At 53.1% G+C, this 27,957-nt stretch overlaps 1 protein-coding gene across 5 annotated transcripts; it reads left to right on the top strand.

Moving 5' to 3' along the window:
- The first annotated feature begins 266 nt into the window (after positions 1-266).
- On the top strand, positions 267-17,165 carry LOC138821642 (semaphorin-6C). 5 transcript variants are annotated; one of them, XM_070014097.1, is made up of 21 exons: positions 267-482; positions 2,423-2,475; positions 3,235-3,335; positions 4,147-4,324; positions 7,993-8,107; positions 8,397-8,460; positions 8,618-8,674; positions 9,559-9,660; positions 9,871-9,961; positions 10,157-10,276; positions 10,417-10,505; positions 11,714-11,931; positions 12,216-12,347; positions 12,629-12,781; positions 13,007-13,180; positions 13,672-13,818; positions 14,098-14,175; positions 14,621-14,676; positions 14,813-14,857; positions 15,202-15,297; positions 15,672-17,165. In XM_070014097.1, exons 4-21 carry the CDS (start codon positions 4,201-4,203, stop codon positions 16,700-16,702), a joined length of 2,892 nt encoding a protein of 963 aa, XP_069870198.1. In that variant the 5' UTR covers positions 267-482; positions 2,423-2,475; positions 3,235-3,335; positions 4,147-4,200; the 3' UTR covers positions 16,703-17,165. The 5 variants fall into 5 exon arrangements, with proteins under 5 accessions (XP_069870198.1, XP_069870199.1, XP_069870197.1 ...); XM_070014098.1 differs by having other exon boundaries at positions 267-486; XM_070014096.1 differs by lacking the exon at positions 3,235-3,335.
- Positions 17,166-27,957: the final 10,792 nt, after the last annotated feature.

Here is a 27,957-nt window from a genome sequence, read left to right as displayed (position 1 = left end):
GTCGAGGGGAGGGTCTCAGCGACTGTCCGTGGGGTCTCTCCATCTCGCCCCAGTCTCACCCTCCAGGTTCCGCCCTCTGGGTGGACGGTGCTTCTGGAGCTCCGCCCTCGAGCCATGCTATTGGTGGAAAGGTGGAGAGAAGGCGGAGTCTAGGCGACCTCTGAAGCCGCGATTAGTTGAGGCAACCTAGAGGCGGGCGGGAGGCGGGTCCTGCCAGGAGGCGGGCGGGGCCGCTGGGGCCGAGCCCAGAGCTCCGGGCGGTCGCATTGTTTTCCTCCGCGGATCCGAGGAGGGAGTGGGGGCCGCGACTCGAACCCTGGGCTCTCCTAACCCGACAGCGCCTGGGCGCCCACATCCAAGTACCGTTCAACCGGGACGCTCATCCCAGCTCACCTGAGCCCCAATCACGGATTTCGAACTCTGCACGGCGCGGAGCTGCTGACCGCCTGCTTCGAGCTCGAGCCTACTGACCCGGATCTCGAGCAAGTACCCCGGGGCGGGAATGGAGAGGTGGGGGGTGTGACGGGGGCGCTTGCAGGTCGGGGTCTGGCTTCCGCTGTGCCACAGCGACCCGGGAGGGGTCGCCGGCTTGCAGAGGGGGGGGTCAGCAGAGTTGGGTGCTGGGGGGGGAAGGGGTCCGCGGCGGAGGCCCCCCCCCCGCCCACCGCACTGTTGGGCGCTGGGGCTGCGCTCCGTGCTCCTCTTCCCACCATTCTCACTTGTGTCGCCTCCTGCAAGATTCCAGGAGCACCAAGATGGATTTTTTTTTTCCCCGAGGCGCGCACGGTACAGAGGGTGGAAAGCCGCCCCCCCCCCGCCTCCCCCGCAGGGAAAACTGAGGCTCGGAGACCCGCGGAGGGCCAGACTCCCGAGGCCCCTGCAGCGATGCCAAAGGCGATGTGTGGTTCGGACTTGGGTGTCAGGGCTGCAGCTTCGTCCTTGTGCAAGCAGACGTCCGAGCACTCCCTGGGGGATCGGCTTGAGTAGAGTCGGGGTCTGGGGCATCGTCCCAGCTCCCGTCTCCTTCCTTCGCCCCCTTACTCGGTCCAGGGCTTTGTTAAGAGGAGAACCGAGGAGGAGGAGAACCGGGCATCGCCGCTCGGCGATGCCGCTCAGCGCCGGCCCGGGGCCCCGGGGTCCGCCCTCGTTGGTGCTCGGCTTCTGGCGCCGGTTCCCGGGGCCGGGGAGACCCGCCTCCGCTCCCCCACCCCCGCCCGGTCCCCGCCGCTCGGCGCCTGCAGGCCCCTCCAGCCCCTCCTCCCGCTAACGTGGCTCTGGGACCCGGTCCCGGCCCAGACTCTGCTGCCCGCCCCTCCTTAGCTTCACTGAGCGGGAGACGTCGAGCCCCTGGCCCGGAGCCCCGCCGCCCGCGAAGCTGGGGACACCTGGCTTCTCCTCGTTGGGGGCTGGGTGGGAGGGAGGCGGGGTAGGGGCCGAGCGCGGAAGGGCGGAGGGGAAAGGTCTTGGAGATCCGAACGCGCCCCCGACTCCCCCTAAAGAAGGTGGGCTGAGGCGGGAGACCAGCCCCAGGGCTTCCTGCTATTGTCCCCAGCCCGGCCTCCTCGGTCCCTTCCTCAGCTCCGCTACACTCAGGCTGTGACCTCGGCCACTCCCCAGAGGTGGCTGCTTGCCCCACCGAGAGGAGGGCTGAGTCCTTCTCCCAGCCTGGGGGCTGGGGGGGAGGGATCCGAAAGGGGAGGACAGAGTGGCCAGGTGTGTTCCTAGGGTTCCCCCCAGTCCCTGTGAGCCTCTCCCCCACCCAGACGCGAGGTTGGGTGGGAGCCACCCAGATGCTGCTTCCCCCAAGCAGCTATGGGAAGTCCTCTTAAAGATGTATCACTGTTGAGTCTCCTGGGCCAAGGCAAAGGCCAACCAAGTGTTTTTAGAGGCTGGACTAAGCCAGCTGAAGTGTGTGCGAGGGGGGCGGTGTGGGGAGAGGTTGGTGGAAGGGGCCGGGCCTGCTTTCTGAAGGAAGAAGGGACTGGGGTGTGTGTGAGGGGGGTGCTCGCTATCAGAGCATTTTGCCTGGAAATGAAGAGCATGCAAATGAGATGTAAATTAGCCTCTATTGTCCCTAGCTAGGGCGCTTTTTGCTGAGAATGCTGTTGGATGTTGAAGGTTTCAACATGGGAGTGGTCATCGTGTCCCACAAACTCTCCCGGGCACCCCTTTTCCCAAGGCTGGTGCCCAGCTTTCCGCAGCTTCTGGCTCGGGGCTCTCCCCAGTATGAAGATGTCAGTGCCTTTGTCACCGAACTAAATGTCAGCACCCCTCCTCACCCACGAGGTCCCCCTCCCAAAGCAGCATCTCCCCGATACTAGCCTTGGCAGACTTTGCCTGAATTCTCACATTGACTTTTAAGGGATGTGTTCAGGAAAGTGTAACTTAGTCTTTTTCCTCCTTTTGTCCCTTCTTCTGTCAGGTCAGAGGTCTCCTAAGCCCCCCTCCAGTCCCCCACAGGACTCCCCACCCCAGGTAAGAAAGGGCAGCCGAGTCTTGGGGGCAGGGGCTACAAGCAGGCCACTGCCAGGGAGCAGGAAGAGGGTCTGGCTATTTTCCCCACTTGTCAGAGACCAAAGTTGTTTCCAGGGTGAAGATACCAGTTGCCCTGGGCAACTTGAGGGGGGGCAGGTAGGGGAGCACAGGAGACAAGCTGTGTCCCTTTCTCTTCCCCTGGGAGCATCAGCATCCGGAATCATGGGCTGCGGGAGAGAAGGAGGCTAGACTTTGCCACACCGGAGGGTCGTTAGCTCGCTGACTGTCTGCCTCTGGGGAAGAGGGGGTCATCATTAGGTGTTTCTACCCCTTCCCTTCCTCCAGCTCTCATGGGGCTCCACCTGACGTCAGCCTCCCCACCAGTGACGCTGGAATGGGGGTGGGGGACAATGGGTCCTGGCTTCGAGAGCAGAATTACTGGGGAGATGGAAAGAGACTGGGCTTTGGTTTCTTCTTTAGAGGGGGACATGGGCTGGCCATGATCTGTTCACAAAAGAAAGGATGCTTCCCCCCTCTTGACCTGATTTCCGGCGCCTCCTCAGCCCCTCATTTCAATGTCAGGGAAAGGCAGGAAGCTGGTGTGCGCCTCCCACTGTGGGTCCAGCCAGGGTCAGCTGGCTGGGGGGGCTGATGAGTGGGAAGGAGACCCGGCTCATCATCCCTTCCACCATATCCGTCTTTTCTCTGGACTTTGGGCTACAATTGCCTGTCATTGAATTATTTATATTTCAATTTCAGAGGCAGCCCAATGAGGGAAGAAAGGAAAAGAGAGGCGCGTTGAGCTATTAAGCTTCACCAGTCCCTTCTCTCCCCGGCTCCTCATAGTTGGGGAGGAGGAGGTCTGTTCTCCCCCAAATCAAGTCCTTAGGAACCAGGGAGGGAATAAGGGGCTAGAGAGGCTGGGAGGGGGCCCAGTGGTCGAGGAGACAGCTGCAGCCAGAGCTAAATTTAGCCTCTGATCTGGCTTTGATGCAGATTCATTTTTGGCTAAGATTGTCGCCCCCCCCCCCCCTTTTCTCCCTCCCTGCCCAGCTTCTTCCCTAGCCTTGGAAGGACCCCTGAAATAGAAGCTTGGACCAAGACAATACCCCCCCCCCAGACTATCTGCCCCTGCATTCTGGTCTTCTTCACCCCCTAGAGAAGCTGGGAGCTGCCACCCAGCTGTGGGTGCCTGGGCGTGGTGCTTGCATTGCTCCCAGGGTGCCGTTGGGGTCTGGGAGGGAAAAGGAGCAGACTTGGTGCCCTCTGCCTCTTCCTCGTGCCAAGGAGTCACTATTTATAATTTTAAGGCTTCAGCGTCTAATTATAGCTGGAGAAGGGGTTAGCACAAGGGGGGCCAGGAGGTGTCACCTACCGAGTGTCCCAGCCAGTCAGGAGAGAAGAGTGAGAAGTCTGGGAGGGGGAATGGGAGCTAGCGTGTCCTGTCCTTACCTGGGGTCATGGGGGGGGGGGCTCACACAAGCCAGTTTGGGCCAGTTGGAGAGGGAAGAGCCTTAGTGACAGTGACAGCTGGTTGGCACTGGGACAGTGCGGCGAGGAGGGCTCTAACCCCCACCTTACAAGGTCTTCTGGGGATAGGCGTGGGGAAGAGCCTACAACAGGGGTAGAAGGAAAGGGTCTCTTCCCCCACTTTTCTGTCTCCCTTTTCAGGGCCAGCTTATGGGTGAGGGGGCACCCCCTGGGGCCTGAGCTGCCCCGCACAGGATGCCCCGGGCCCCCTACCTCATGCCCTTGCTGCTACTGCTACTGCTGCTGCTGCTGTCACTTCCCCACACCCAGGCTGCCTTTCCTCAGGACCCCCTCCCTCTGTTGACCTCTGACCTGCAAGGTGAGTGCCCTCTACCCACCTCGCCCTTCTCATGAGCAAGGGGAGACTGAGATCCCTATGTGGGAGGCAAGGTACAGAAAGGCTCTGAGAAGCTAGGAGCCCAGCCAGCAACGGGGAAGAAACAGAGTGAGCTGGTACCTGATATTGGTTACTTCTCATCCTGGGGTCTGTATTTTTTTTATTATTATTTAAAAGGCAGTATCATTTAAGAATATGAGCTTTTGCCAGGCACTGGTGGCTCACATCCTAGCTACTCAGGAGGCTGAGATCTGAGGATCAGGGTTTGAAACCAGCCCAGGCAAGAAAGTCCGTGAGACTCCCATTAACCTTAAAAATGGAAGTAGAGTTGTGGCTCAAAGGGGTCAAGTGGCCCGGGAGCCCGGTGGCTTGTGCCTATAATCCTAGCGACTCAAGAGGCTGAGATGTGAGGATGGTGGTTTGAAGCCAGCCCAAGCAGAAAAGTCCCGATGAGACTCTTACTGTCAATTAACCACTCAAAAAAGTGGAGTGGTGCTGTGGCTCAAGCACAAAATGGCTCAGGGACAGACAACACCCAGGCCCTGAGTTCAAGCCCCAGGACTGGTGCACACACACACACACACACACACACACACACACACACACACACACACACACACACACACACACACACACACACACACACACACACACACACACACACACACACACACTGGGGAGGTTGAGACAGGAGGATCTCAAGTTGAAGGCCAGCTTGAGCTACATAGAAAAACCCTACTAACAAACACACACACACACACACACACACACACACACACACACACACACACACACACACACACACACACACACACACACACACACACACACACACACACACACACACACTGGGGAGGTTGAGACAGGAGGATCTCAAGTTGAAGGCCAGCTTGAGCTACATAGAAAAACCCTACTAACAAAACAAAACAAAAAACTTGAGCTCTCAGCCAGAACAAAACTTAGCATACTTGAGTATCTGCTAAGCTGGTTATTCGCTGTGTGACCTTGTAAGGTTATCTAACCTCTCTATGCCTCAGTCTCCTCATCTGTAAAATGAAGATAATAATAGTATTCTACTTCACAAAGTTATTTGGAGATTAAATGAGGTAATAGATACAAATGAAGTAAAGTGCTGAGAACACTGTCTGGCATGAAGTAAATGCCTTATATTTGTTTGTTTTATTTTTGGCTACAAAGTAAAAGCCTGGGACTACTGCAGTGGTTCCCAACAATTCTTACCTCCCTGTCAACTGCTTGTACCACCAATAAGCCTGAGTCCCAACATGACAAATTAGAAGCCCACTTTTTCTTTTTTTTTTTTTTGGGGGGGGTCCGGTTGTGGGGCCTGAACTCTGGGCCTGGGCGCTGTCCCTCAGTTCTTCAGCTCAAGGCTAGCACTCTACCACTTGAGCCACAGCGCCACTTTCTGGCTTTTTTTGTTTTTGCTTATATGATGCTGGGAATTGAACCCAGGGCCTCAGGCATGCAAGGCAAGCACTTCTACCACTGAGCCAACTTCCCAGCCCTAGAAGCCCACTTTTTCTAAAACTTGTATCTGTTGACAGGCCCTTGCTTATATATTTAGGTTTCTGTTTGTTTATTATTGTTGTTTTGGTCTTTTTTTTTTTTTTTTTGGAGAGGAGGGTCTTACTCTCAAGCCCAGGCTGGTCTGGAACTCATGATCCTCCTGCCTCAGCCTCCCAAGTGCTAGGATTACAGATGTGCACCACAAGCCCAGTTATATATAAGACTTGGAATAATTTTAAGGAGTTAGGAAATGCAGTTGAGATACTGGAGGTAATTGTTGGGGGACAGATAAGAATAACTGACAAAATGCCAGATGCAACCCTCTGTCATTTTATGAATAAAAAATTATCTATCCCTAAACTCTGGTCTTCCTTTGAACACTGATGACAGTGGGTTCAAATTACTTTTTTTTTTTTTTTGTCAGTCCTGGGGCTTGAACTCTGGGCCTGGACTCTGTCCCTGAGCTCTTCAGCTCAAGGCAAGTGCTCTACCACTTAAGCCACAGAGCCACTTCTGACAGTGGTTTCAATGATGAGACCAAGTCGACAGCTGGAGTGGGTCTGAAGTGGCAGAAGCAGCTGGGCGCTGGTGGCTCACGCCTGTAATCCTACCTACTCAGGAGGCCGAGATCTGAGGATCATGTTCCAAGCCAGCTCAGGAAGGAAAGTTCATGAAATTCTTATTTCCAATTAGCCATTAGAAAACTAGAAGTAGGGGCTGGGAAGGTGGCTCAGTGGTAGAGCGCTTGCCTTGCATGCCTGAGGCCCTGGGTTTGATTCCTCAGCACCACATAAGCAAAAAGAAAAAAGCTGGAAGTGGCGCTGTGGCTCAAGTGGTAGAGCGCTGGCCTAGAGCTGAAGAGCTGAGGGACAGTGCCCAGGCTCAGAGTTCAGGCCCCACGACTGGACCCCCCCAAAAAAAAACAAAAAAGAAGGAACTGGGCTCAGCTCTGGAATCAGTCTAATCCAAACGAGCTCCTAAGTTCCCTGGCGCTGTGGCTCAAGTGGTAGAGCGCTGGCCTAGAGCTGAAGAGCTGAGGGACAGTGCCCAGGCTCAGAGTTCAGGCCCCACGACTGGACCCCCCCAAAAAAAACAAAAAAGAAGGAACTGGGCTCAGCTCTGGAATCAGTCTAATCCAAACGAGCTCCTAAGTTCCCTGATGCTCCCAGCCTTATGCTCCTCATCTGTGAAATGGGGCCAAAGTGAGTACCTGCCTCAGAGGGTTTGTGTACTAAATGAGACAGTGCATCTAAAGTGCTATGTAACCCAAGTGTGGCTCAAATGGTAGAGCACTAGCTTTAAGCACAAAAGCTTCAGGGACAGTGCCAGGCCCAGAATCAGTACAAGAGAAAATTTAAAAAAATAAAGTACTAAACAAGTGCTTGGCAGGAATTAAGTGCTCAGGGTTACTGGTATTATTAATTTGTGTGTGTGTGTGTGTGTGTGTGTGTGTGTGTGTGTGTGTTAGGGGGTGGTGATAGTAGAGATGGAGGTCTTGGGGCTTAAACTCAGGGCCTGAGCATGGTCCCTGAGGTTTTTCTGGTCCAGGCTAGTGTTCAACCAACTTAAGCCACAGCTTCATGTCTGGCTTTTTGGTAGTTAATTGGAGATAAGAATCTCATGGCCTTTCATGCCCAGGCTGGCTTTGAACCTCTGTCTTTTTTTTTTTTTTAATATTTCTTTATTTGATTTGATTTGATTTTTGGGTCCGGTCGTGGGGCCTGAACTCTGGGCCTGGATGCTGTCCCTCAGCTCTTCAGCTCAAGGCTAGCGCTCTACCACTTGAGCCACAGCGCCACTTCTGGCTTTTTTCTTTTTGCTTATGTGGTGCTGAGGAATCGAACCCAGGGCCTCAGGCATGCAAGGCAAGCGCTCTATCACTGAGCCACCTTCCCAGCCCCTGAACCTCTGTCTTAAGATCTCAGCCTCCTAAGTAGCTAGGATTATAGGCATGAGCCACTGGCTCCCGGCTCACTGGTATTACTTTTATGAATAGCCTTGGGGCCCCTCTTACTTCACCTCTCCACTCTGTACATGGCCGTGTGTCACTGGTTAGACAGGGAGTCGTGGAAGAGGGTAGCATCCTGGCTGCTCTCAGCAGTCCACTTCTCTGTGTCTTCTAGGTACTTCCCCGTTAACTTGGTTCCGGGGCCTGGAGGATGATGCTGTGGCTGCAGAACTTGGGTTGGACTTTCAGAGATTCCTGACTTTGAACCGGACCTTGCTAGTGGCTGCCCGGTAAACTGGCCGAGGCCCAGTTGTGGGGCACACATGCATGCTCCTGGGCAGACATGGGACTTGCATGGCCACTGCAGCATCTTGCAGGGGACACATGCAGGTGCACAAGCCATGGGACATGGACATGCTTGGACCCAGTGCACAAATGCCAAGGCATGGAATAAAGGGGAGGGGAGGGGAGGAGGTCCGTGTGGTTTGTCCCTAAGCAGGTGATGAGGAGCAAGGTCGGGTAAGGAGCTCAGGCAGGGTGCGTTGGCTCAGCTCTGATCCCTCCTTACTGCCTCTTCAGGGACCACGTTTTCTCCTTCGATCTTCAAGCCCAAGAAGAAGGGGAGGGGCTGGTGCCCAACAAGGTGAGGAGCTGTGTGGGAGGAGGTGCAGGCCTGGAGAAGAGGCCGAGCAAGTTCTCCTGGGGGGCACGAGGGTGGGGAGAAGGCGCTGAAAAGAGCTGTAATGTGCAGAGAGGTCAAGGTTGTTCCATGGTTTGCCTTCTTTTGTGTTTCCTTTCAGTATCTAACATGGAGGAGCCAAGATATGGAGAACTGCGCGGTGCGGGGGAAGCTGACGGTGAGGAGGGGATGAGCACCGGAGCGGCCGTGCTCTGCTGCGGCCAATTCCTTACCCACTTCTCGCTGCCAGCCCACAGAGGACAGAGGGAGGAAGGAGAGCTCTTGCTTCTTATTTCCCTTTGGACACGAGAGAGAAAGAGAGAGAGAGAGAGAGAGAGAGAGAGCACGAAGAGGGGCTGAATGTGTCTTAGTGGTAGAGTGCTTGGCTAGCATGCATGAAGCCCTGGGTTCAATTCCTCAGTGCCACATAAACAGAAAAAGCTGGAAGTGGTGCTGTGACTCAAGTGGTAGAGTGCTAGCCTTGAGCAAAATAAGTTCATGGACAGCTTCCAGGTCCTGAGTTCAAACCCCAGGACTGGCAAAAAAAAAAAAAAAGAAAACAAAAGGAAGGAAGGAAGGAAAGAAGGAAGGAAGGAAGGAAGGAAGAAAGAAAGAGAAAGAAAGAAGGAAAGAGAGAAAGAAAGAAAAGTCGGTTGCTGGTGACTCACACCTGTAATCCTAGCTACTCAGAGGCTTAGATTTTAGGATTGTAGTTCAAAGCCAGCACCGGTGGAAATCCATGAGACTCTTGTCTCTAATTAATCACTTGAAAACCTTTGAGCAAAAGAGCTCAGGGACAGTGCCCAGGCACTGAGTTCAAGCTCCATGACTGGGGGGGGGGGGGGGGGGGGAAGGAAGGAAGGAAGGAAGGAAAGAAGAAAGGAAGGAAGGAAGGAAGGAAGGAAAGTGAGGCTCAGAGAGGCCAGAGGCTAGCAAATAGCTTAGTCTGGAAGCTTAGCCACATAACTCTGACTGGCTTAAGGATAGTAACCTTACTTCCTGTGACCCCCAATCCCAGTCAAGGGGTCCCCTATCACTAACCTAGAATTTTGGATTCTCTAGGACGAGTGCTACAACTACATTCGTGTTCTCGTTCCCTGGGACTCCCAGACACTCTTGGCCTGTGGGACAAATTCGTTCAGCCCTATGTGCCGCAGCTATGGGGTACAAAGGAGGTCTGGGGCGGGCCGGGGTAGGGAGGAGAGCTCAAGAGGAGCGATCGCTTTGGTGGGAAGGGACTAGCAGTTGGGAACGGGCCTGCATGGCATGCAAGGATTCTGAGGGTTTGGGGAAGGAGGCGAGGGGACAGGAGAGGGGGCTGCAGAGCCAGATTCCAGAACCCAGGGTTCTAGAACCTGCTTCCTCTGTCTCCAGATAACTTCGCTGCAGCAGGAGGGTGAGGAGCTGAGTGGGCAGGCTCGATGCCCCTTTGATGCCACCCAGTCCAATGTGGCCATCTTCGCAGGTGTGCACCTGGGCGTGAGGAGCCGCATATGGCTGGCGGGAGCTCCTTCCCCAGCTTGGTGTTTTCTCTGTGTCCCTGAGTTGGAGGGGTTGAAATAGGGGCCAGGGCAAGTCCTAGGTAGGGTGTGGGGGCCCATGCAACAGACAGGGAACAGACTTCTGAGCCCTTCCCTCACCTGCCTCCCCATATCTTCAGAGGGCAGTCTGTACTCAGCCACCGCCGCAGATTTCCAGGCCAGCGATGCTGTCGTGTACCGAAGCCTTGGGCCTCAGCCCCCCCTCCGTTCGGCCAAGTACGACTCCAAGTGGCTCCGAGGTCAGGGCCTGCCTCGGGAGGGAGGCTGGACTGTGTGGGGACAGTGGGAAGGTACTTGCCGAGGGAAGAGGGGGAGGAGCTAAGAGTGTCTGAGCAGCTATATAAATGCTCTTCCCTCCCCTTTCCCGTCCCACCCCTAGAGCCACACTTTGTCCATGCCTTGGAACATGGAGAGCATGTTTACTTCTTCTTCCGAGAGGTCTCTGTGGAGGATGCCCGGCTAGGAAGGGTAAGGAGATGGGCATCAGGGGTGGGTAGCCGGAGAGTCCTGTTGACCCTGAGGAGCTGGTTTGAGTCCAAGGGAAAGTTTCAGGTTCTAATCTCTACCACACAATTTCCTGAATGGCCCCCAGCTCTCTGCCGTGACAGAAGCTCTGAGCCTTATCCAAATTGACCCTTCACATCATTCCCTCTCTTTGCTATGGCCCATCTGCTTTTTTTGTGGAGGGGGGGGAGGGGACCGGTCATGGGGCCTGAACTCTGGGCCTGGGCGCTGTCCCTCAGCTCTTCAGCTCAAGGCTAGCGCTCTACCACTTGAGCCACAGCACCACTTCCGGCTTTTTTCTTTTTGCTTATGTGGTACTGAGGAATCGAACCCAGGGCCTCATGCATGCAAGGCAAGCACTCTACCACTGAGCCAACTTCCCAACCCTTTGTTATTTTCTTAAAGAAGCAAATGATGAGCCTAGTGCTGGTTATCTCCTACTAACCACCAGAAAACCAGTAGTGGTGCTGTGGCTCAAAGTGGTAGAGTGTTAGTCTTGAGCACAAAAGTTCTGGAACAGGGCTGGGAAGATAGCTCAGTAGTAGAGTGCTTCCCTTGCATGCATGAGGCCCTGGGCTCCATTCCTCAGCACCACATAAACAGAAAAAGCTGGAAGTGGTGCTGTGGCTCAAGTGGTAGAGCATTAGCCTTGAGCTGAAGAACTGAGGGACAGCGCCCAGGCCCAGAGTTCAGGCCTCACAACGGACAAAAAAAAAAAGTTCTGGAACAGTGCCCAGGCCCTGAGTTCAAGCCCCATGACAAAAAAAGCAGGGGTGGGGGTGTGTGGGGAGGTGGCTCAGCGGTAGAGTGCTTCCCTCAGGGTTCGATTCCTCAGCACCACATAAACAGAAAAAGCCGGAAGTGGCGCTGTGGCTCAAGTGGTGGCAGAGCGCTAGCCTTGAGCTGAAGAGCTGAGGGACAGCGCCCAGGCCTAGAGTTCAAGCCCCACAGCTAACCAACCAACCAAAAAAAAAAAGGGTAGCAGTATTAATCACTTTGTCAGGTCACAAATTATCAATGTTTTTATATACTTACAATTTAAAATGGCTAGCCTTTTCACTTAAATATTTACGTAATTCCTCTTTCCCCCGCATTTGCTTCTTGGTGCTGATCGCTCAGCACGTTCCTTCCAGCCAACTGGCCCCGTGGTTCTCCGCCTCTCTTGCTGGCAGGTGCAGTTCTCCCGGGTGGCCCGGGTGTGTAAACGGGACAGGGGTGGCTCACCTCGAGCCTTGGACCGCCATTGGACATCCTTCCTAAAGCTGCGGCTCAACTGCTCTGTTCCTGGGGACTCTACCTTTTACTTCGACGTCTTGCAGGCATTGACTGGGCCTGTGAACCTGCACGGTCGCTCTGCGCTCTTTGGAGTCTTCACCACTCAGACCAATAGGTTGGTCCTTGGCTGACTAGTACTGAATCTGTTCCTTGTTCTACCTAAGTTCAAACTCCCCTCTTAAGTTCTATTGTTGGAGACAGTGAGGGTGTACTTTAAACACATCTGGTTTTCTGTTCTGCCCACTTGTTTTTCTTCTTCTCCTAGCATGGCAGCCAGTGGCCGCCGAGCCCCGGCTCTGCCTCCTGGCGTAGTGCATGGAGGAAGGGCGGCCGCTCTTCTTACAGGCAGGAACTTTGCAGGCCCTTTCTTTCATCCTGCATTTTCTCTGGCTTCCTCAGCATTCCTGGCTCTGCAGTCTGCGCCTTCTACCTGGATGATGTTGAGCGTGGGTTTGAGGGCAAGTTCAAGGAGCAGAGGAGTCTGGATGGGGCCTGGACCCCTGTGTCTGAGGACAGGGTCCCTTCACCCAGGTACCCAGGATGGGGGTGGCTTTTGCTGGGGGGCAGAAGCAAAGTGTCTCGTCCCAAGATGGGATTAGGAGAAAGCCTAAGGTGGCCACGGCCTGAGCAAGGAGCTGGTGGGGGTCTGCAGTGACACTTGGGTTGCAAGAGGAAAGGGATGCAGTGGTGCCAGTGTCTGTGTGGAGGAAGCAGAGGTTTTTACCACCCCTGTTTGGGAGCAGCACTGGGGGCACGGCTTCGTGAAGGTCAGCTTCCCTGCCCTAAGGTGCTCCTTCCCACGTGCCCGCCAGGCCAGGGTCGTGTGCAGGTGTGGGAGGCGCTGCCTTGTTCTCCTCTTCTCAAGACCTCCCTGATGACGTCCTGACTTTCATCAAGGCGCACCCACTGCTAGACCCCGCTGTGCCACCTGCCACCCATCAGCCTCTCCTCACGCTCAGTAACAGGTATGGGGCTATGAAACACTTGACCATTGCCCCCTGTCCTTAGCCGCTCTTCCTTCTCTGGCTTTACAAAGTCAATTCCATTGGTGGGAGTAAAAGCTCGCGAAGGCAGAAGGGGGAGAGCGAAGAAGGGAGCCCAGAGGGTGCAAGGGAAGGACACTGGAGCGGGAACCTGGGTTCTCACCTTCAGCTAGACAGGTTGCCCTCACCCAAGGCCTATCACTCCAGGGCGCTATTGACCCAGGTAGCTGTGGACGGTATGGCTGGCCCCCATAGTAACACCACCGTCCTGTTCCTTGGCTCCAATGATGGGACAGTGCTGAAGGTGCTGCCCCCAGGGGGGCAATCCGGGGAGCCTGAGCCCATCCTATTGGAAGAGATTGATGCCTACAGCCCTTCGCGGTGAGTCTCTGGAGGGCTGCTCTCCGAGGGGCAGAGGTGGGCTGGGAGGAGGCGCATGGCTGTGTGGGAATGGACTAGGAACTCTAGTGATGGCTTTTGATGGGCCAGGAGCGGTGGGTCGAGAAAGGAGCATGGTGAGGAGAGCACCCAACTTAGTTTGTGATCTCCCTTCCTGTTCATCTTTTTTTTTTTTTTTGTCGGTCGTGGGGCTTGAACTCTGGGCTTGGGCGCTGTCCCTCAGCTCTTCAGCTCAAGGCAAGCGCTCTACCACTTGAGCTACAGCGCCACTTCCGGTTTTCTGGTGGTTTATTGGAGATAGGAGTCTCATGGTCTCTCCTGCCCAGGCTGGCTTTGAACCACGATCCTCAGATCTCAGCCTCCTGAGTAGCTAGGATTACAGGCGTGAGCCACCAGCGCCCGGCCCTGTTCATCATTTTGGGGAAAAGGGAACCTCGTTTGCTGCATTCTGATTCCTTCTGGCCTCACCCTAGGTGCAGCGGGAAGCGGGCAGCCCACACAGCACGACGGATTATAGGGCTGGAGCTGGACACTGAAGGTCACAGGCTTTTTGTGGCCTTCTCTGGCTGTATTGTCTACCTCCCTCTGAGCCGCTGTGCCAGGCATGGGGCTTGTCAAAGGTAAGAGGGGCCTGAAATCCAGTGCCACTGCCTCCCCAGGCTTCCTGGGTAGCAAGAGCACAGAGTGGGCTGGAGGGTGAAATGTAAGGGCATGCTTGGGGTAAAAGGGTACTTGAACGTTCTAAAGGGGACTAACAACCAAGGCCTTGAGGGCAGGCTGGGATGGGAATATGGGGCCGGGAACTTCCCGTAAGCCAGGGGAAGATTTGAAAAGGCTGTGAAATGGAATGTGACTGGAGTGAAGGGGGTCCCAGTCTCACATGACTCAGTTTCCCTTAGGAGTTGTCTGGCTTCTCGGGACCCATACTGTGGATGGCATAGCTCCAGAGGCTGTGTGGATATCAGAGGACCTGGTGGGTAAGTAAGGAGCCCGAAGATCTCCTGAGGATAATATTCTCCACCACTAAAGAAGGGGAGCCTGGGAAGCGGGGAGGGAGGATGAGAGGAGAGTAAAGCTAGGGGACTGTGTGCTAGGGAGTGGGAACAAGGGAGGGTGAAGAGAGGGTGAAGGAGGGGTGAATGTGATTGAAGTGCTTCTTGAGCAGGTATGAAAATAGAATAATGAAACCTGTTCCAAGTGTTCAAAAGGGGGAGGGGGGGTGAGAAAGATTAATAGGGGGGATGAATTTTATCAAAGTACATTATATGCATGTATGGAAATATCTAATGAAACTCTGTTCCAATTAATATACACTGATAATATATTAGAGAGAAAAGAATTAAAAGAATTGAGAAATAAAGGAGGTGTGGGAGATGGGGGTAAGGCACAGAACTGCTCTGAGTTGCCTCCTTTTCCTTCTAGGGCTGATGTGGCCCTCGCTGGGAACCATGAGCCCATGGAGCATGGTGACTGTCGAGGTAAACAGAGGCACACAGCTGCATGGTCTCATGGCCACATCTCAGGCTTTTGTCTCTCTTACCTTCAGTTCCACCTCCTTCAGTTCTTTATGAAGCTTCCTCCTACCCCCGTGTTTACCCTCTATTTTCTTCATAGATGGAGCCACCGGGAGTCAGTCTGGCCCTGGGGATTCTGCTTACGGTGAGTTCTCTCGTTCCAGCTCTCCTTCCCCTTGCTCAGCCTCCATACCAACTCTGTGGCCAAGAGCAGCAGCAGACAGCACTCTGCACACCTCATGGTCCCAGAAAAGGGTCAGCATCCTCCAGATACCAGCATCTGGCTCAATGCCTGGGTGCTTAATAAATAGGACTTAAACAAATAAAGGTTGTGTACGGTGAGCCCTTCCACCCCAAAAGGAAGTACAGATTAGAGTTCTGAACTCTTAGGTTCCCAAGATGGGGGCAGAGGGGAAGAGAACCTTTGTATGGGGGTGGCAGGGGGGAGAGCAGGAGCCTCACCGGCTCTGACCTGGTCTCTGTCACCAGTGCTTCTGGGTCCTGGCCCTTCCCTTGAGACCCCCAGTTCCCCCAGTGATGTCCACCCCGGGCCCCTGTCTTCCACTCTTGGAGCTCACACTGAGGGTAAGGGGACTTACCTGGGAGGGACGAGGAGTGCAGTGTGGGGCTGCTGATGGTTGGAGAATCCTAAGGCTGGTGTGGGGTGCCCACTAACGCCTGTGTGGGGCCTTCCTTGCCCAGAGCTGGGCATCGCAGCCCGCCTCCCCCTGCACGAGCAGTTTGGCAGAGGTTCTTGGCATGGCTCACAGGGGCCAGGCTGGGCTGGAGACCCCCCAGACCTACGGCCCAGCAGGTGTGGGGGGGGCCGCGGGGCGGGGTGGGGCAGGTGGTGAGGTCTGATCCGAGGCGCCAAGCGACTGGTGTTAAGACTTGCCCTGGAGGCCCAGCCTCGGCGGCCTCCGCGGGGCTGAGCCTCCCTCCTCCCTCTCGGTCGGCAGGCGTGCGCCGGGACCTCCTCCCCGCCTCGGCCTCCCGCTCCGTCCCCATCCCGCTGCTCCTGGCCAGTGTGGCGGCAGCCTTCGCCTTGGGCGCCTCGGTCTCCGGCCTCCTGGTCTCCTGTGTGTGTCGCCGCACCCACCACCGTCGGAACAAGGACGTGGAGTCGCCGGTGCTCCCGCGCCCGCTCTCGCTTCGCAGCCTGGCGCGGCTGCACGGGGCCGGCCTGGAGCCCCCGCCGCCGTCCAAGGACGCCGACCCGGCGCCGGCGCCGCAGCTCTACACCACCTTCCTGCCTCCGCCCGAGGCCGGGCCTCCGCCCGAGCTGGCCTGCCTGCCCACGCCCGAGTCCACGCCCGAGCTGCCCGTCAAGCACCTCCGCGCCTCCGGGGGCCCGTGGGAGTGGAACCAGAACGGGAACAACGCCAAGGAGGGTCCGGGGCGCGCGCGGGGCGGCCACGCGGCCGGCGGGCCCGCGCCGCGCGTGCTGGTGAGGCCGCCGCCGCCGGGCTGCCCGGGGCAGGCGGTGGAGGTGACCACGCTGGAGGAACTGCTGCGCTACCTGCACGGCCCGCAGCCGCCCCGCAAGGCCGCCGAGCCCCCGGCCCCGTTCACCTGCCGCCCGCTCCCGCCCGAGCCGGCCCCCAGCCCCCCCCTCTTCGCGGACTCGGGGGCGCTCCCCCGGGAATGCGCGCCGCCCCTCCGGCTGGACGTGCCCCCCGACGGCCAGGGTGCCGCGCCCGCCGCCCCCACGCGGCCCGCGCTCTCCGCCCCGGCTCCCCGCCTCGGGGTCGGGGGGAGCCGCCGCCTGCCGTTCCCCACGCACCGGGCGCCCCCGGCGCTGCTCACCCGCGTCCCCTCCGGGGGCCCCTCCAGGTACTCCGGGGGGCCCGGGAGACACCTCCTGTACCTGGGCCGGGCCGAGGGCTACCGCGGCCGCGCCCCGAAGAGGGTGGACGTCGACAAGTCCCCGTTGTCCCCCAAGTCTCCCCTGGTCGGGGCCGCCCCTCAGGGCAGCCATTTTAACTTTTAGAGGCTGCTGCTGGGGCGCCCGCCCCCCCCCCCCCAGCCTCCCCGAGGATCGCCACCGCCCTCTCCGCCCCGCGCCTCCAGCCTTCCTGGACTCTGAGAGTCTCCCGGGGCCCCCGTCTGGCCCCGGGCTTATTTATTACCGTCGATTGTCTCCCCCCCCCCCCCGTCTCCGAGAGGGGGGTGGGAGGCGCGAAGCTCGTCCTCCCGGTGAGCCAGCGTTTTGGGGGGAAACGGCCGACTCCCACCTCCCCCCCCTTCCCTTCCAGCCAAGCTGCCTTAACTCGCCCCTCCGGCGTCCTCGGAGGACTGGGCCCCGGGCGGGCCGCACGGCGGGCCGGAGGGGGGATGGACCGGGCTGGGGCCACGCGCGCGTTGTGTACAGAGTTCTCGGCCCCCCCGGGACTGGGACGTGCCTCCTCCTACTATGTAGGAGCCCCCGCTCCCCAATACAGCTGTGTCCCCGAGCCGCTGCCTGACTTCACTCGCGCCGGGGCGGGCGGGCAGGGCGGGCAGGGCGGGGTCGGCCGGCGCCCCCCCCCCCCCGCGGCCCCCGCCGCCGCCCTCACCGTGGCCTCGCGCGCTCTCCCGGGGCGTTGGGAAGGCTGCAGTCCCGCCGGGGTTAATCAGGAAAGGTTTCCTGAAGGAGACGCGCGAAGACACGGCGCGTGGGGGATGAGCCGGGGCCCGCGGGACCCGCGGCGAGAGGTGAGGGACGCGCAGGAGGGAAGGGGCGGTCTCCAGGCCTAGGCTGGGGGGGAAGAGGGAGTTTTCTTTTTTTACCCCCTTTGAGAAATAAAATGAAGCAGCTTGATCGGAGTTTCACATCAGGAAATCTCGTCCTAAAGAGAATTAGACTTGTAGAGTCTGCAAAAACAAACACCCAGCAGAGAGGATTCCTCAGCCCTGTTGGGGGCAAGAGTTTGCCCCAGCAGTTTGGGGGGGGGGGAGCAGCTCCCCTTCAGTTAGCGGTAGAGGGTTTCATGCACGCATGCGCAGCCTCCCCTCCTGGAGCCTCCTGGCCGGCCGCTCGCCCAGAAACCCAGCGCGCCGCGCCGGGGATCAGTTCGCGTGTGCCCGTCGTGATGATGCTCCATTCCTTGGGCCGGTGCTGGCTGCAGATACCTGTTTATAGACCCTTGGGTACCGATGGGAAGCACCGGACCATCTGCCCCGCCCACCCCTGGAGTTAAGGACACTTAAGGCCTCGCGTGGGCGGCGCCTGCACTGGCGGATTTGCAAGTCCGGCTTTTCGCCCGCGCGTGGTGAGAACCATCCGCCCACTTGCAGCCCTGAGCCATCTCCAGCGCGCGCCGCCTGGAGGTAGGCCCAAGTCCTGCAGCCCAGGGACTCATCAGTTCCTCTCTCCATTAGCTTAAACGGTCTTGGCTCAGACCAAGAAGAAGAAAGAATTACTATCCCTCCTCCCGTCACTACTTGCGAAATAATGGGGTCGCTCAAGTGCTAAGGAGAAAGCGTGTTGGGGGTTCCTACAGAGTCATGCTTAGCAGTACGCTTTTACTAGGCAACAGTTTCCTTTTGCATCCTTATAAGCTTTGCGTGCATATTTTCCCCTCTGAATGGTTCTCGAATGTCACTTAAGCTTATTTGGACAAATTTGGTTGTCCTCCAGAATTTAATCTTTCTCCTTAGCAAGTTTTCCAACCAACCTCGGTTTTTCCCTTCTTGGATTCTGCTTTGGGGCCATCGTTACTGAGACTGTATAAAATAGGGGCGGAAGGTTTTTCCAGTCACCTGACTTCATTAAAACTTCTTCAAATCAGTATGGTAAAGCAAGGATAAAGAAAAGAAAACCTGAAGCCTAAAAACAGCCTCTGAGGAACTACTTTCACAGTTCTTGCCCTGAAGGTAGCTATAAGCAAAGGGGTAAATGATCTTAAGGTTTAAAACAAACTGAGAACTGGCGCTGGTGGCTCACGCCTGTAATCCTAGCTACTAAGGAGGCTGAGATCTGAGGATCTCGGTTCAAAGCCAGCCTGGGCAGGAAAATCTGTGAGACTCTTATCTCAAATTAACCACCAGAAAACGGGAAGTGGTACTGTGGCGCAGGTGGTAGAGTGCTCAGCTCGAGCTGAAGAGCTGAGGGACAGCACCCAGGCCCAGAGTTCAAAGCCACACAACCAACAAAACAATAAAACAAAAGAGACAGATAACTATAGCTTATGTTTGTAATCCTAGTTACTAGAGGCTGAGATTTGAATTGCAATTCAAAGCCAGACAGAACTGGAAAGTCTCAGACTTTAATCCATCAAAAAGTCAAGAATGAAACTTTGGCTCAAGTGGTAGAGTGCTAGCCTTGATCAAAAAATCTCAGGGAAAAAGCCGGGCAGTGGTGGCTTAACACCTGTAATCCTAGATACTCAGAAGGCTGAAATCTGAGGATCATGGTTCAAAGCCAGCCTGGGCATGAAAGTCTGCAGACTCTTATCTCCAGTTAAACATCAGAAAACCGGAAATTATGCTATGGCTCAAGTGATAGAGTGCTAGCCTTGAGCTAAAGAGATGAGGGACAATGCCCAACCCCAGAGTTCAAGCCCCAGGACTTGCACAAAACAAAACAGACAACTGAGAAGGAAGTCTTTTCATGGGGGAGTTGGTTCTACTAATTGGTTCATACTAAAATCTGTGGATACTCAAGTCCCTCATATAAAATGTCATTGTAGGGGCTGGGAAGGTGGCTCAGTGGTAGAGTGCTTGCCTTGCATGAATGAGGCCCTGGGTTCGATTCCTCAGTACCACATAAGCAGAAAAAGCTGGAAGTGGCACTTTGGCTCAAGTGGTAGGGCGCTAGCCTTGAGCTGAAGAGCTGAGGGACAATGCTCAGGCCCAGAGTTCAGGCCCCATGACCGACAAAAAAAAAAGTCATTGTATTTGTATATAACCTATGTGTATATACTTCAGTATACTTTGAAGCATCTCTTGATTAAAATCATAATCTCTCAAAACAATAATCCCTAATGCAATATAAATACTATGTAAACTGCTGTTAATACTGTATTGTTTAGAAACAATGGCAAGAGATAAAAAGTCCACATATTCAGCAAAGACAGTTTTTTCCCACCAAATATTTTTGACCTGTGGCTAGTTGAATCTGTAGATTCAATCCAGACACACTGAGGTCAAGTATATATGCAGTAGAAATTTAGTGTTATAATTCTTTGCGAGCAGCAGCAATTTACAGATAAAGTCTTGGTTGTAATTTAATTGTAAAGGATGGTCATTTATTAGTACATATGACTATGGTGACTTCTCTTGCCCATAGTGTCTAATCTGGACTCTCAGGGCCAATAGAAACTCTTATGTTGTATTAAGTATAATGGGCCAGGCACTGGTAGCTCATGCCTGTAATCCTATTTACTCAGAAGGCTGAGAGCTGAGGATCGTGGTTCAAAGCCAGTTTGGGCCGTAAAGTCCATGAGATGCTTATCTACAATTAACCACCAGAAAACTGAAAGTGGCACTGTGTCTCAAAGTGGTACAAGGCTATCTTTGAGCAAAAGAACTCAGGGACAGCCTGGCCCCTGAATTCAAGCCCCACTACTGAGCAAAACAAACAAACAAAAAACAGCCCTACTACTTGCTTTGTATGTGATGTTAGCAATTCAACTAACTCTCCTAGACAGTTTCATTTATTTATTTATTTATTTATTTATTTGCCAATCGTCGGACTTGAACTCTGGGCCTGGGCGTTGTCCCTCAGCTCTTCAGCTCAAGGCTAGTGCTCTAGCACTTGAGCCGCAACACCATTTCTGGCTTTGTCTGCTTATGTGGTGCTGAGGAATTGAACCCAGGGCCTCATGCATACAAGGCAAGCGCTCTACCACTGAGCCACCTTCTCAGCCCCTTTTATTTATTTTTTTGTTTTGTTTTTTGTTGGTCCTGGGGCCTGAACTTTGGGCTTGGGCGCTGTCCCTCAGCTCTTCAGCTCAAGGCTAGCACTCTACCACTTGAGCCACAGCGCCACTTCCAGCTTTGTCTGCTTATATGGTGCTGAGGAATTGAACTCAGGGCCTCATTCATGCAAGGAAAGCATTCTACCACTGAAGTCACCTGTGAAGGGGCTCAGTGAGGGGGTTTGAATTCAGGGCCTGGGCACTGTTCCTGAGCTCTTTTTGCGTAAGGCTAATACTCTACCACTTGAGCCACAGAGCCTCTTCCAGCTTTTTCTATTTACATGGTACTGAGGAATCAAACCCAGGGCTTTATGCATGCTAGGCAAGCACTCTGCCACTAAGCTATGTTCCTAGCCCTGCAGTTTCTTTTGTAAGGAATGGAGAGAACATATAACTTTTTTTTTTTTTGTCAGTTGTGGGGCTTGAACTCTGGGCTTGGGCGCTATCCTTGAGCTCTTCAGCTAAAGGTGAGCTCTCTACCCCTTGAGCCACAGCCCCACGTCCAGTTTTCTGGTGTTTAATTGGAGATGCCCGGGCTGGCTTTGAGCTTTGGTTGATATCTTCATATATCAACCTCTTGCGTAGCTAGGATTATAGGCATGAGCCACCAGGCCTGGCAAGAACATATACTAATAGAGGTTTGTGAAACACTATATAAATAAATATTTAAATTACGTACTTCAGTCTGGGGATCTGTTTTCGTGGTAGAGTGCTTCCGGAGCATGTGCAAGACCCTAGGTAGATTCCTAGAACTGCAAAATAAAAACCTCAGTTAAGTTATTTAGCCAGTCATGGTAGTATATGCCTTAATCACAGCTGTTAGGGAAGTTAGGAGGATTGTGAGTTCAAGGACAGCTTTACTCTGCCTCACAAAAACCCAAACAAGGGCTGGGAAGGTGGCTCAGTGGTAGAGCACTTGCCTTGCAAGCATGAGGCCCTGGGTCCGATTCCTCAGTACCACATAAGCAAAAAGAAAAAAGCCGGAAGTGGCGCTGTGGCTCAAGTGGTAGAGCGCTAGCCTTGAGCTGAAGAGCTGAGGGACAGTGCCCAGGCCCAGAGTTCAGGCCCCATGACTGGCAAAAAACAAACAAAAACAAACAAACCCTGCTATTTGCCTCAAAGTACAATACTACCAAGTATGTAATTCACTATACTTGTGAGATACTTCCTCCTGATAGATTACAATAGTGAATAAAGGGGATGAATTCAAGAAATTATTATTGTGGATGACAGAAGTATAAACATCTCTTTAGCCAGGGGCTGATGGCTCACAACTGTTATTATAACTGCTCAGGAGGCTGAAATCCAAAGGATTGAGGTTCAAAGCCAGCCTGGGAAAAAGATCAAGAAACTTTTTTCTCCAAAATAACCAGCAACAAATGAGGTAGAAATGTGGTTCAAGTGGTAGAGCACTATCCTTAAGCAAGAAGACTGAGAACTTGAGGCTCTGAGATTAGGTGCCTAGCAAAAACAAAACAACAAATGTGTCTGCAGAAAACTAGAATAGGAGTGGGGTGCCCTTAGCTCATGCTTATAATCCTAGCTACTAAAGAGGCTGAGATCTGACGATCATGGTTCAAAGCTAACCCAGGCAGGAAAGTCCGTGAGACTCTTATCTCCAATGAACCACCAGAAAACTGGAAGTGGCGCTGTGGCTCAAGTGGGAGAGAGCTCACTTTGAGCTGAAGAGCTCAGGGACAGCGCCCAGACCCAGAATTCAAACCCCACAACTAACCAAAAAAAGAAAAGAAAACTAGAATTGTCAGGGCATGGTGGTTCTAGCTTGCAATCCCATTTACTCAGGAGGTGGAAGCAAGAGGGTTTCTGTGCCAGCCCTGACAAACTAAGTCAAGACCATAGCTTACAAACAATCTAAAAACAAAAAGTATGGGTATGGCCGGGCGCTGGTGGCTCACGCCTGTAATCCTAGCTACTCAGGAGGCTGAGATCTGAGGATCACGGTTCAAAGCCAGCCTGGGCAGGAAAGACTGTAAGACTCCTATCTCCGATAAACCACCAGAAAACCGGAAGTGGCGCTGTAGCTCAAGTGGTAGAGCGCTCGCCTTGAGCTGAAGAGCTGAGGGACAGCGCCCAGGCCCAGAGTTCAAGCCCCACAACCGACAAAAAAAAAAAAAAAAAAAAGTATGGGTATGCCTCAGGTGGTGGAGCAGTTGCCTAGCATGAACAAGGCCCTGAGTTCCATCCCCAGTACTAGGGGGAAGTGCCAACCGGAGGATAGCGTTGTCATCCTTGGGGATTTCTAAGCTGATTTCTCAGAAGTATTCTAGTTATGGAGAAACCAGCTCCCCAGCAGACAGGGCCTATCAGCTTGAAAAAGGCTTTGGGGACCTGACACACAAAAGGTTCCCAAGTCACAGGGCTTGAAAAGCTGTTTAACATATTGAGTTCTTTGGGAGCTAAGTCACAAGGGCCTGAGCTATTACTATCAGAGTTGTTGTTCCTGATGCCACCATTCCATGCCTTCAAACACACAGGTGTGAGTCACTCTTTACTACATTATCCAGCATTTGATTCTTCAGAAATGTTGAGTCATAAGAATTTAAGGTTAAATCTGGACGCTGGTGGCTCATGTCTCTAATCATAGCTACTCAGGAAGTTGAAATCTGATGATTGAGGTTCAAAGCCAGCCTAATCAGGAAAGTCTATGCCACTCTTTGTCTCCAATTAATCACCAAAAAGCTGGAAGTTCAGCAGTGGCTCAGTGGTAGAGCAGTATACTTGAGCAAAAAAACAAGGGACAGTGCTCAGGCTCTGAGTTTAAGCCCCAGGATCAACACACACACACACACACACACACACACACACACACACACACACACACACACACACACACACACACACACACACACACACACACACACACACACACACACACACACACACACACACACACACACACACACCCACGTGAATTTAAGCTTATACATATAACAGCTAGCCTCACGTGCATGGGTAAAATATGAGACATAAATTCAGAAGATCAACTACCTTTTATTAGGTGTATTAGGATTCCAACAGGGTGTAGATGACATGCTTAAAATAATGAAGGTGCTTAGATTACAGTCTTGTATCACCATGCCTGACTCTCCCATATTTATTTATTTATTTATTTGGGTCCGGTTGTGGGGCCTGAACTGTTGACCTGGGCGCTGTCCCTCAGCTCTTCAGCTCAAGGCTAGCGCTCTACCACTTGAGCCATAGCACCACTTCCGGCTTTTTTTTTTTTTTTGCTTATGTGGTACTGAGGAATCGAACCCAGGGCCTCAGGCATGCAAGGCAAGCGCTCTACCACTGAGCCACCTTCCCAGACCCTCCCATATTTATTTATTTGCTATTGTTGGTTTGAAATGAAGGGCCTGGATGCTCTCCCTTAATTTTTTTTTTTTTTTGTCAGTCATTGGGCTTGAACTCTGGGCCTGGGCGCTGTCCCTGCGCTCTTCAGCTCAAGGCAAGCGCTCTGCCACTTGACCCACAGCACCACTTCCGGTTTTCTAGTGGTTTATTGGAGATAAGAGTCTCACGGACTTTCCGGAGCAGGCTGGCTTTGAACCGAGATCCTCAGATCTCAGCCTCCTCAGTAGCTAGGATTACAGGCGTGAGCCACCAGCACCCGGCTTTCCCTTTTTTTTTTTTTCTTTTTTGCACAAGGTTGGTACTCTACCACTTGAGCCACAGTTCCATTTCCAGGCTCTTGCTGGTTAATTGGACATAACTATCTCATGCAGCCAGGCGTAGCCTGTAATCCTAGCTACTAAGAAGGCTGAGATCTGAGGATCACCATTCAAAACCAACCCAGGCAGGAAAGTCTGTGACACTTAGCCACCAGAAAAAACAGAATTGGCTCTGTGGCTCTAAGTGGTAGAGTGCTAGCCTTGAGCAAAAGAACTCAGGGACAGCATCCAGGTCCTCAGTTCAAGGCCTGTGACTGACAAAAAAAAAAAAAAAAAAAAAATCTCAGAAACTTTCAAACCTTGATCCTCAGATGTCAGACTCTTTTTTTGGGGGGTCCAGTTGTGGGGCCTGAACTCTGGGCGTGGGCACTGTCCCTCAGTTCTTCAGCTTAAGGCTATCGCCCTACCACTTGAGCCACAGTGCCACTTCCGGCTTTTTTCTTTTTTTTTTTTTTTTGGTCGGTCGTGGGGCTTGAACTCTGGGCCTGGGCGCTGTCCCTCAGCTCTTCAGCTCAAGGCAAGCGCTCTACCACTTGAGCTACAGCGCCACTTCCGGTTTTCTGGTGGTTTATTGGAGATAGGAGTCTCACGGTTTCTCCTGCCCGGGCTGGCTTTGAACCACGATCCTCAGATCTCAGCCTCCTGAGTAGCTAGGATTACAGGCGTGAGCCACCAGCGCCCGGCTTCCGGCTTTTTTCTTTTTGCTTATGTGGTGCTGAGGAATCGAACCCAGGGCCTCATGCATGCAAGGCAAGCGCTCTACCACTGAGCCACCTTCCCAGCCCCAGATGTCAGACTCTTAAGTAGCTAGGATTACATTTGTGAGCCACTGGGTGCTGTCCCCGTGTTCTTCAGCTCAAGGCTAGCGCTCTACCACTTGAGCCACAGCGCCACTTCTGGTTTTCTAGTGGTTTATTGGAGATAAGAGACTCATGGACTTTTCTGCCCCGGCTGGCTTTGAACCGTGATCCTCAGATCTCAGCCTCCTGAGTAGCTAGGATTACAGGTATGAGCCACCAGCGCCCGGCTCTCTCTTATTTCTTAAGTGCAATCTGAGATAAATGAAGCTGCCTAAATCCAGTGAGCAATATTCTGACTAAAGGACAAACTACAGAGGGATTAACACTAACAACTAGTATAGAAACTGTAGTTTTAGAAAGACTAATGTTTACAAGTTGTGAGGATAAGCAAAGACATAACTTGTATGCACTATATGAATGAGGATATACCTTGCAAGAGAGGTGTGTGTGTGTGTGTGTATCCATGCAAAGTGCTAAACTCATTGCCAGATATGTAGCAAAAATTTAAAGCCTCATAATTATTATTTATACATTGGGGCCTCTCCCAAACATCACTTTTTCTTCTTTTCTTCATTCCTTCCTCTTTACTATGCTGGTCCTGGGGCTTGAACTCAGGGCATGGGTGCCATCCCTGAGCTTTTGGCACAAAGGGTGCTCTACAGTTTGAGCCACACCTCCACTTCCAGAATTTTGGTGGCTAATTTTAGGTAAGTCTCAGGACTTTCCTGGGGAGGCTGGCTTTGAACCAGGATCCTCAGATCTCAGCTTCCTGAGTTGCTGGGATTATAGGTGAAAGCCCCTGATGCCCAGATTATTATTTTTCTTTATAATAATCTTTCATAAATTGAACAGCACCGTGTTTTTGCTCAAAGGTCCCCTCTCATCTTACTCACTCATGCCTCCTAGATGTCTTGCCTAAGGCGTTCATAGGTGTAGTTATCACCAGGTTGCTCCCATTCCAGTCTTTTTTCCTCTTTTCTTTTGTGCTGATACTTGGCTTTATCTCAGGGTCTTCAGCTCTTCAGCTTTCTCACTCACAATTGGCCTTCTATCACTTCAGCTATACCTCTAGTTCTAGCTTTTTTTCTGCCCCAGCTGGTTCTGAACCTCAATCCTCATTTTTTCGGCTTCCTGATTGGCTAGGATTATAAATGTAATCTACTGGTGCCCAACGTCTTCTGCATTTTCTATCAATCTAGGAGTAGAGGAATCTCGTCACAAAGAAAATATTAGTGGTGCCGGGGGCTGGTAACTCACGCCTGTAATCCTAGCTACTCAGGAGACTGAGATCCGAGGATCATGGTTCAAAGCCAGCCCTGGCAGGAATGTCCATGAGACTTTTATCTTCACTTAACCACCAGAAAGCCAGAAGTGGCGCTGTGGCTCAAGTGGTGGAGCAACCACTTTGAGCTGAAGAGCTGAGGGACAGTGTCTAGGCCCAGAGTTTAAGACTCAGGACTGCCAAAAAAAAAAGAAAGAAAGAAAGAAAATCTTAGCAAAGTCACCATAGTTCTTGGGGTTTTTTTTGGCCAGTCCTGGAGCTTGAATTCAGGGCCTGAGTTTCTTTCCTTCAAGGCTAGCACTTACTACTTCAGTCACAGTACCACTTCCAGCTTTTTCTGTTTATGTGGTACTGAGGAATGGAACCCAGGGCTTCATGCATGCAAGGCAAGCACTCTACCACCAAGCCACATTCTCAGCACTGGTTCATTGTTCCCCCCATTACTTAGGAATATGATATAGAACTTTAGTTGTTGTTTTTTGTTTTTGTTTTTTGGGTCTGGTCGTGGAGCCTGAACTCTGGGCCTGGGCGCTGTCCCTCAGCTCTTCAGCTCAAGGCTAGCGCTCAACCACTTGAGCCACAGCACCACTTCCGGCTTTTTTCTTTTTGCTTATGTGGTGCTGAGGAATCGAACCCAGGGCCTCATGCATGCAAGGCAAGCGCTCTAACACTGAGCCACCTTCCCAGCCCCTAGGATTTTAATTCAAACAGTTTGCTTCTCAAGGCTCCAGTTTTCCTACTCTCTTTCTTTCAGTATAGCAATGATCACGTATACATTTGTAAGGTACCTTTCAGAAGTACTTTGTAATTCATATATACATATTTATTCAATATATGTATTTACCAAAAAGTAATTTACCGGGCCGGGAAGGTGGCTCAGTGGTAGAGCGCTTGCCTTGCATGCATAAGGCCCTGGGTTCAATTCCTCAGCACCACATAAGGAAAAAAAGAAAAAAGCTGGAAGTGGTGCTGTGGCTCAAGTGGTAAAGCACTACCCTTGAGGTGAAGAGCTGAGGGACAGTACCCAGGCCCAGAGTTCAGGCCCACAACTGGACCCCCCCCCCCAAAAAAAAATTTTACCTATAGTCTAAATATATACTTTGAGAGTATCTGAGATTCTCATTGTTGAATCATAACTTTTTGTTGTTGTTGGTTGTGGGGCTTGAACTCAGGGCCTGTGCTTAGCCTCTGTGCTCAAGGCTAGTGCTCTACCATTTGAGCCACAGTGCCACTTCCAGTTTTTGAGTGGTTAAAGAGTCACAGGAGGCCTTTCTGCCCAGGCTGAGTTTGAACCTGGATCTTCAGATCTCAGCCTCCTGAGTAACGATTACAGGTGTGAGCCACCAGCACCCAGCTCAAAGCCAGACATTTTTGTTTTTGGCCTTGGTATTATGACCATTTTTTTCTTTTTCTTTTTGCAGGTCCTGGGGCTTGAACCCAGGGCCTGGGTGCTGTCCCTGAGCATCTTTTGCTCAAGGCTAGCACTCTACAACTTGAGCCACATTGCCACTTCCAGATTTTCTGAGTAGTTTATTGGAGATAAGTCTCTTGGACTTTTCTGTCTTGGCTTT

The sequence above is a fragment of the Dipodomys merriami genome, unplaced genomic scaffold (genome assembly GCF_024711535.1).
Source record: "Dipodomys merriami isolate MVZ:Mamm:240054 unplaced genomic scaffold, mDipMer1.0.p SCAF_92, whole genome shotgun sequence".
In the NCBI taxonomy this organism is placed as follows: Eukaryota; Metazoa; Chordata; class Mammalia; order Rodentia; family Heteromyidae; genus Dipodomys; species Dipodomys merriami.
Note: the sequence above shows the minus strand (reverse complement) of the source record. Positions and strands in the feature narration are given on the sequence as shown.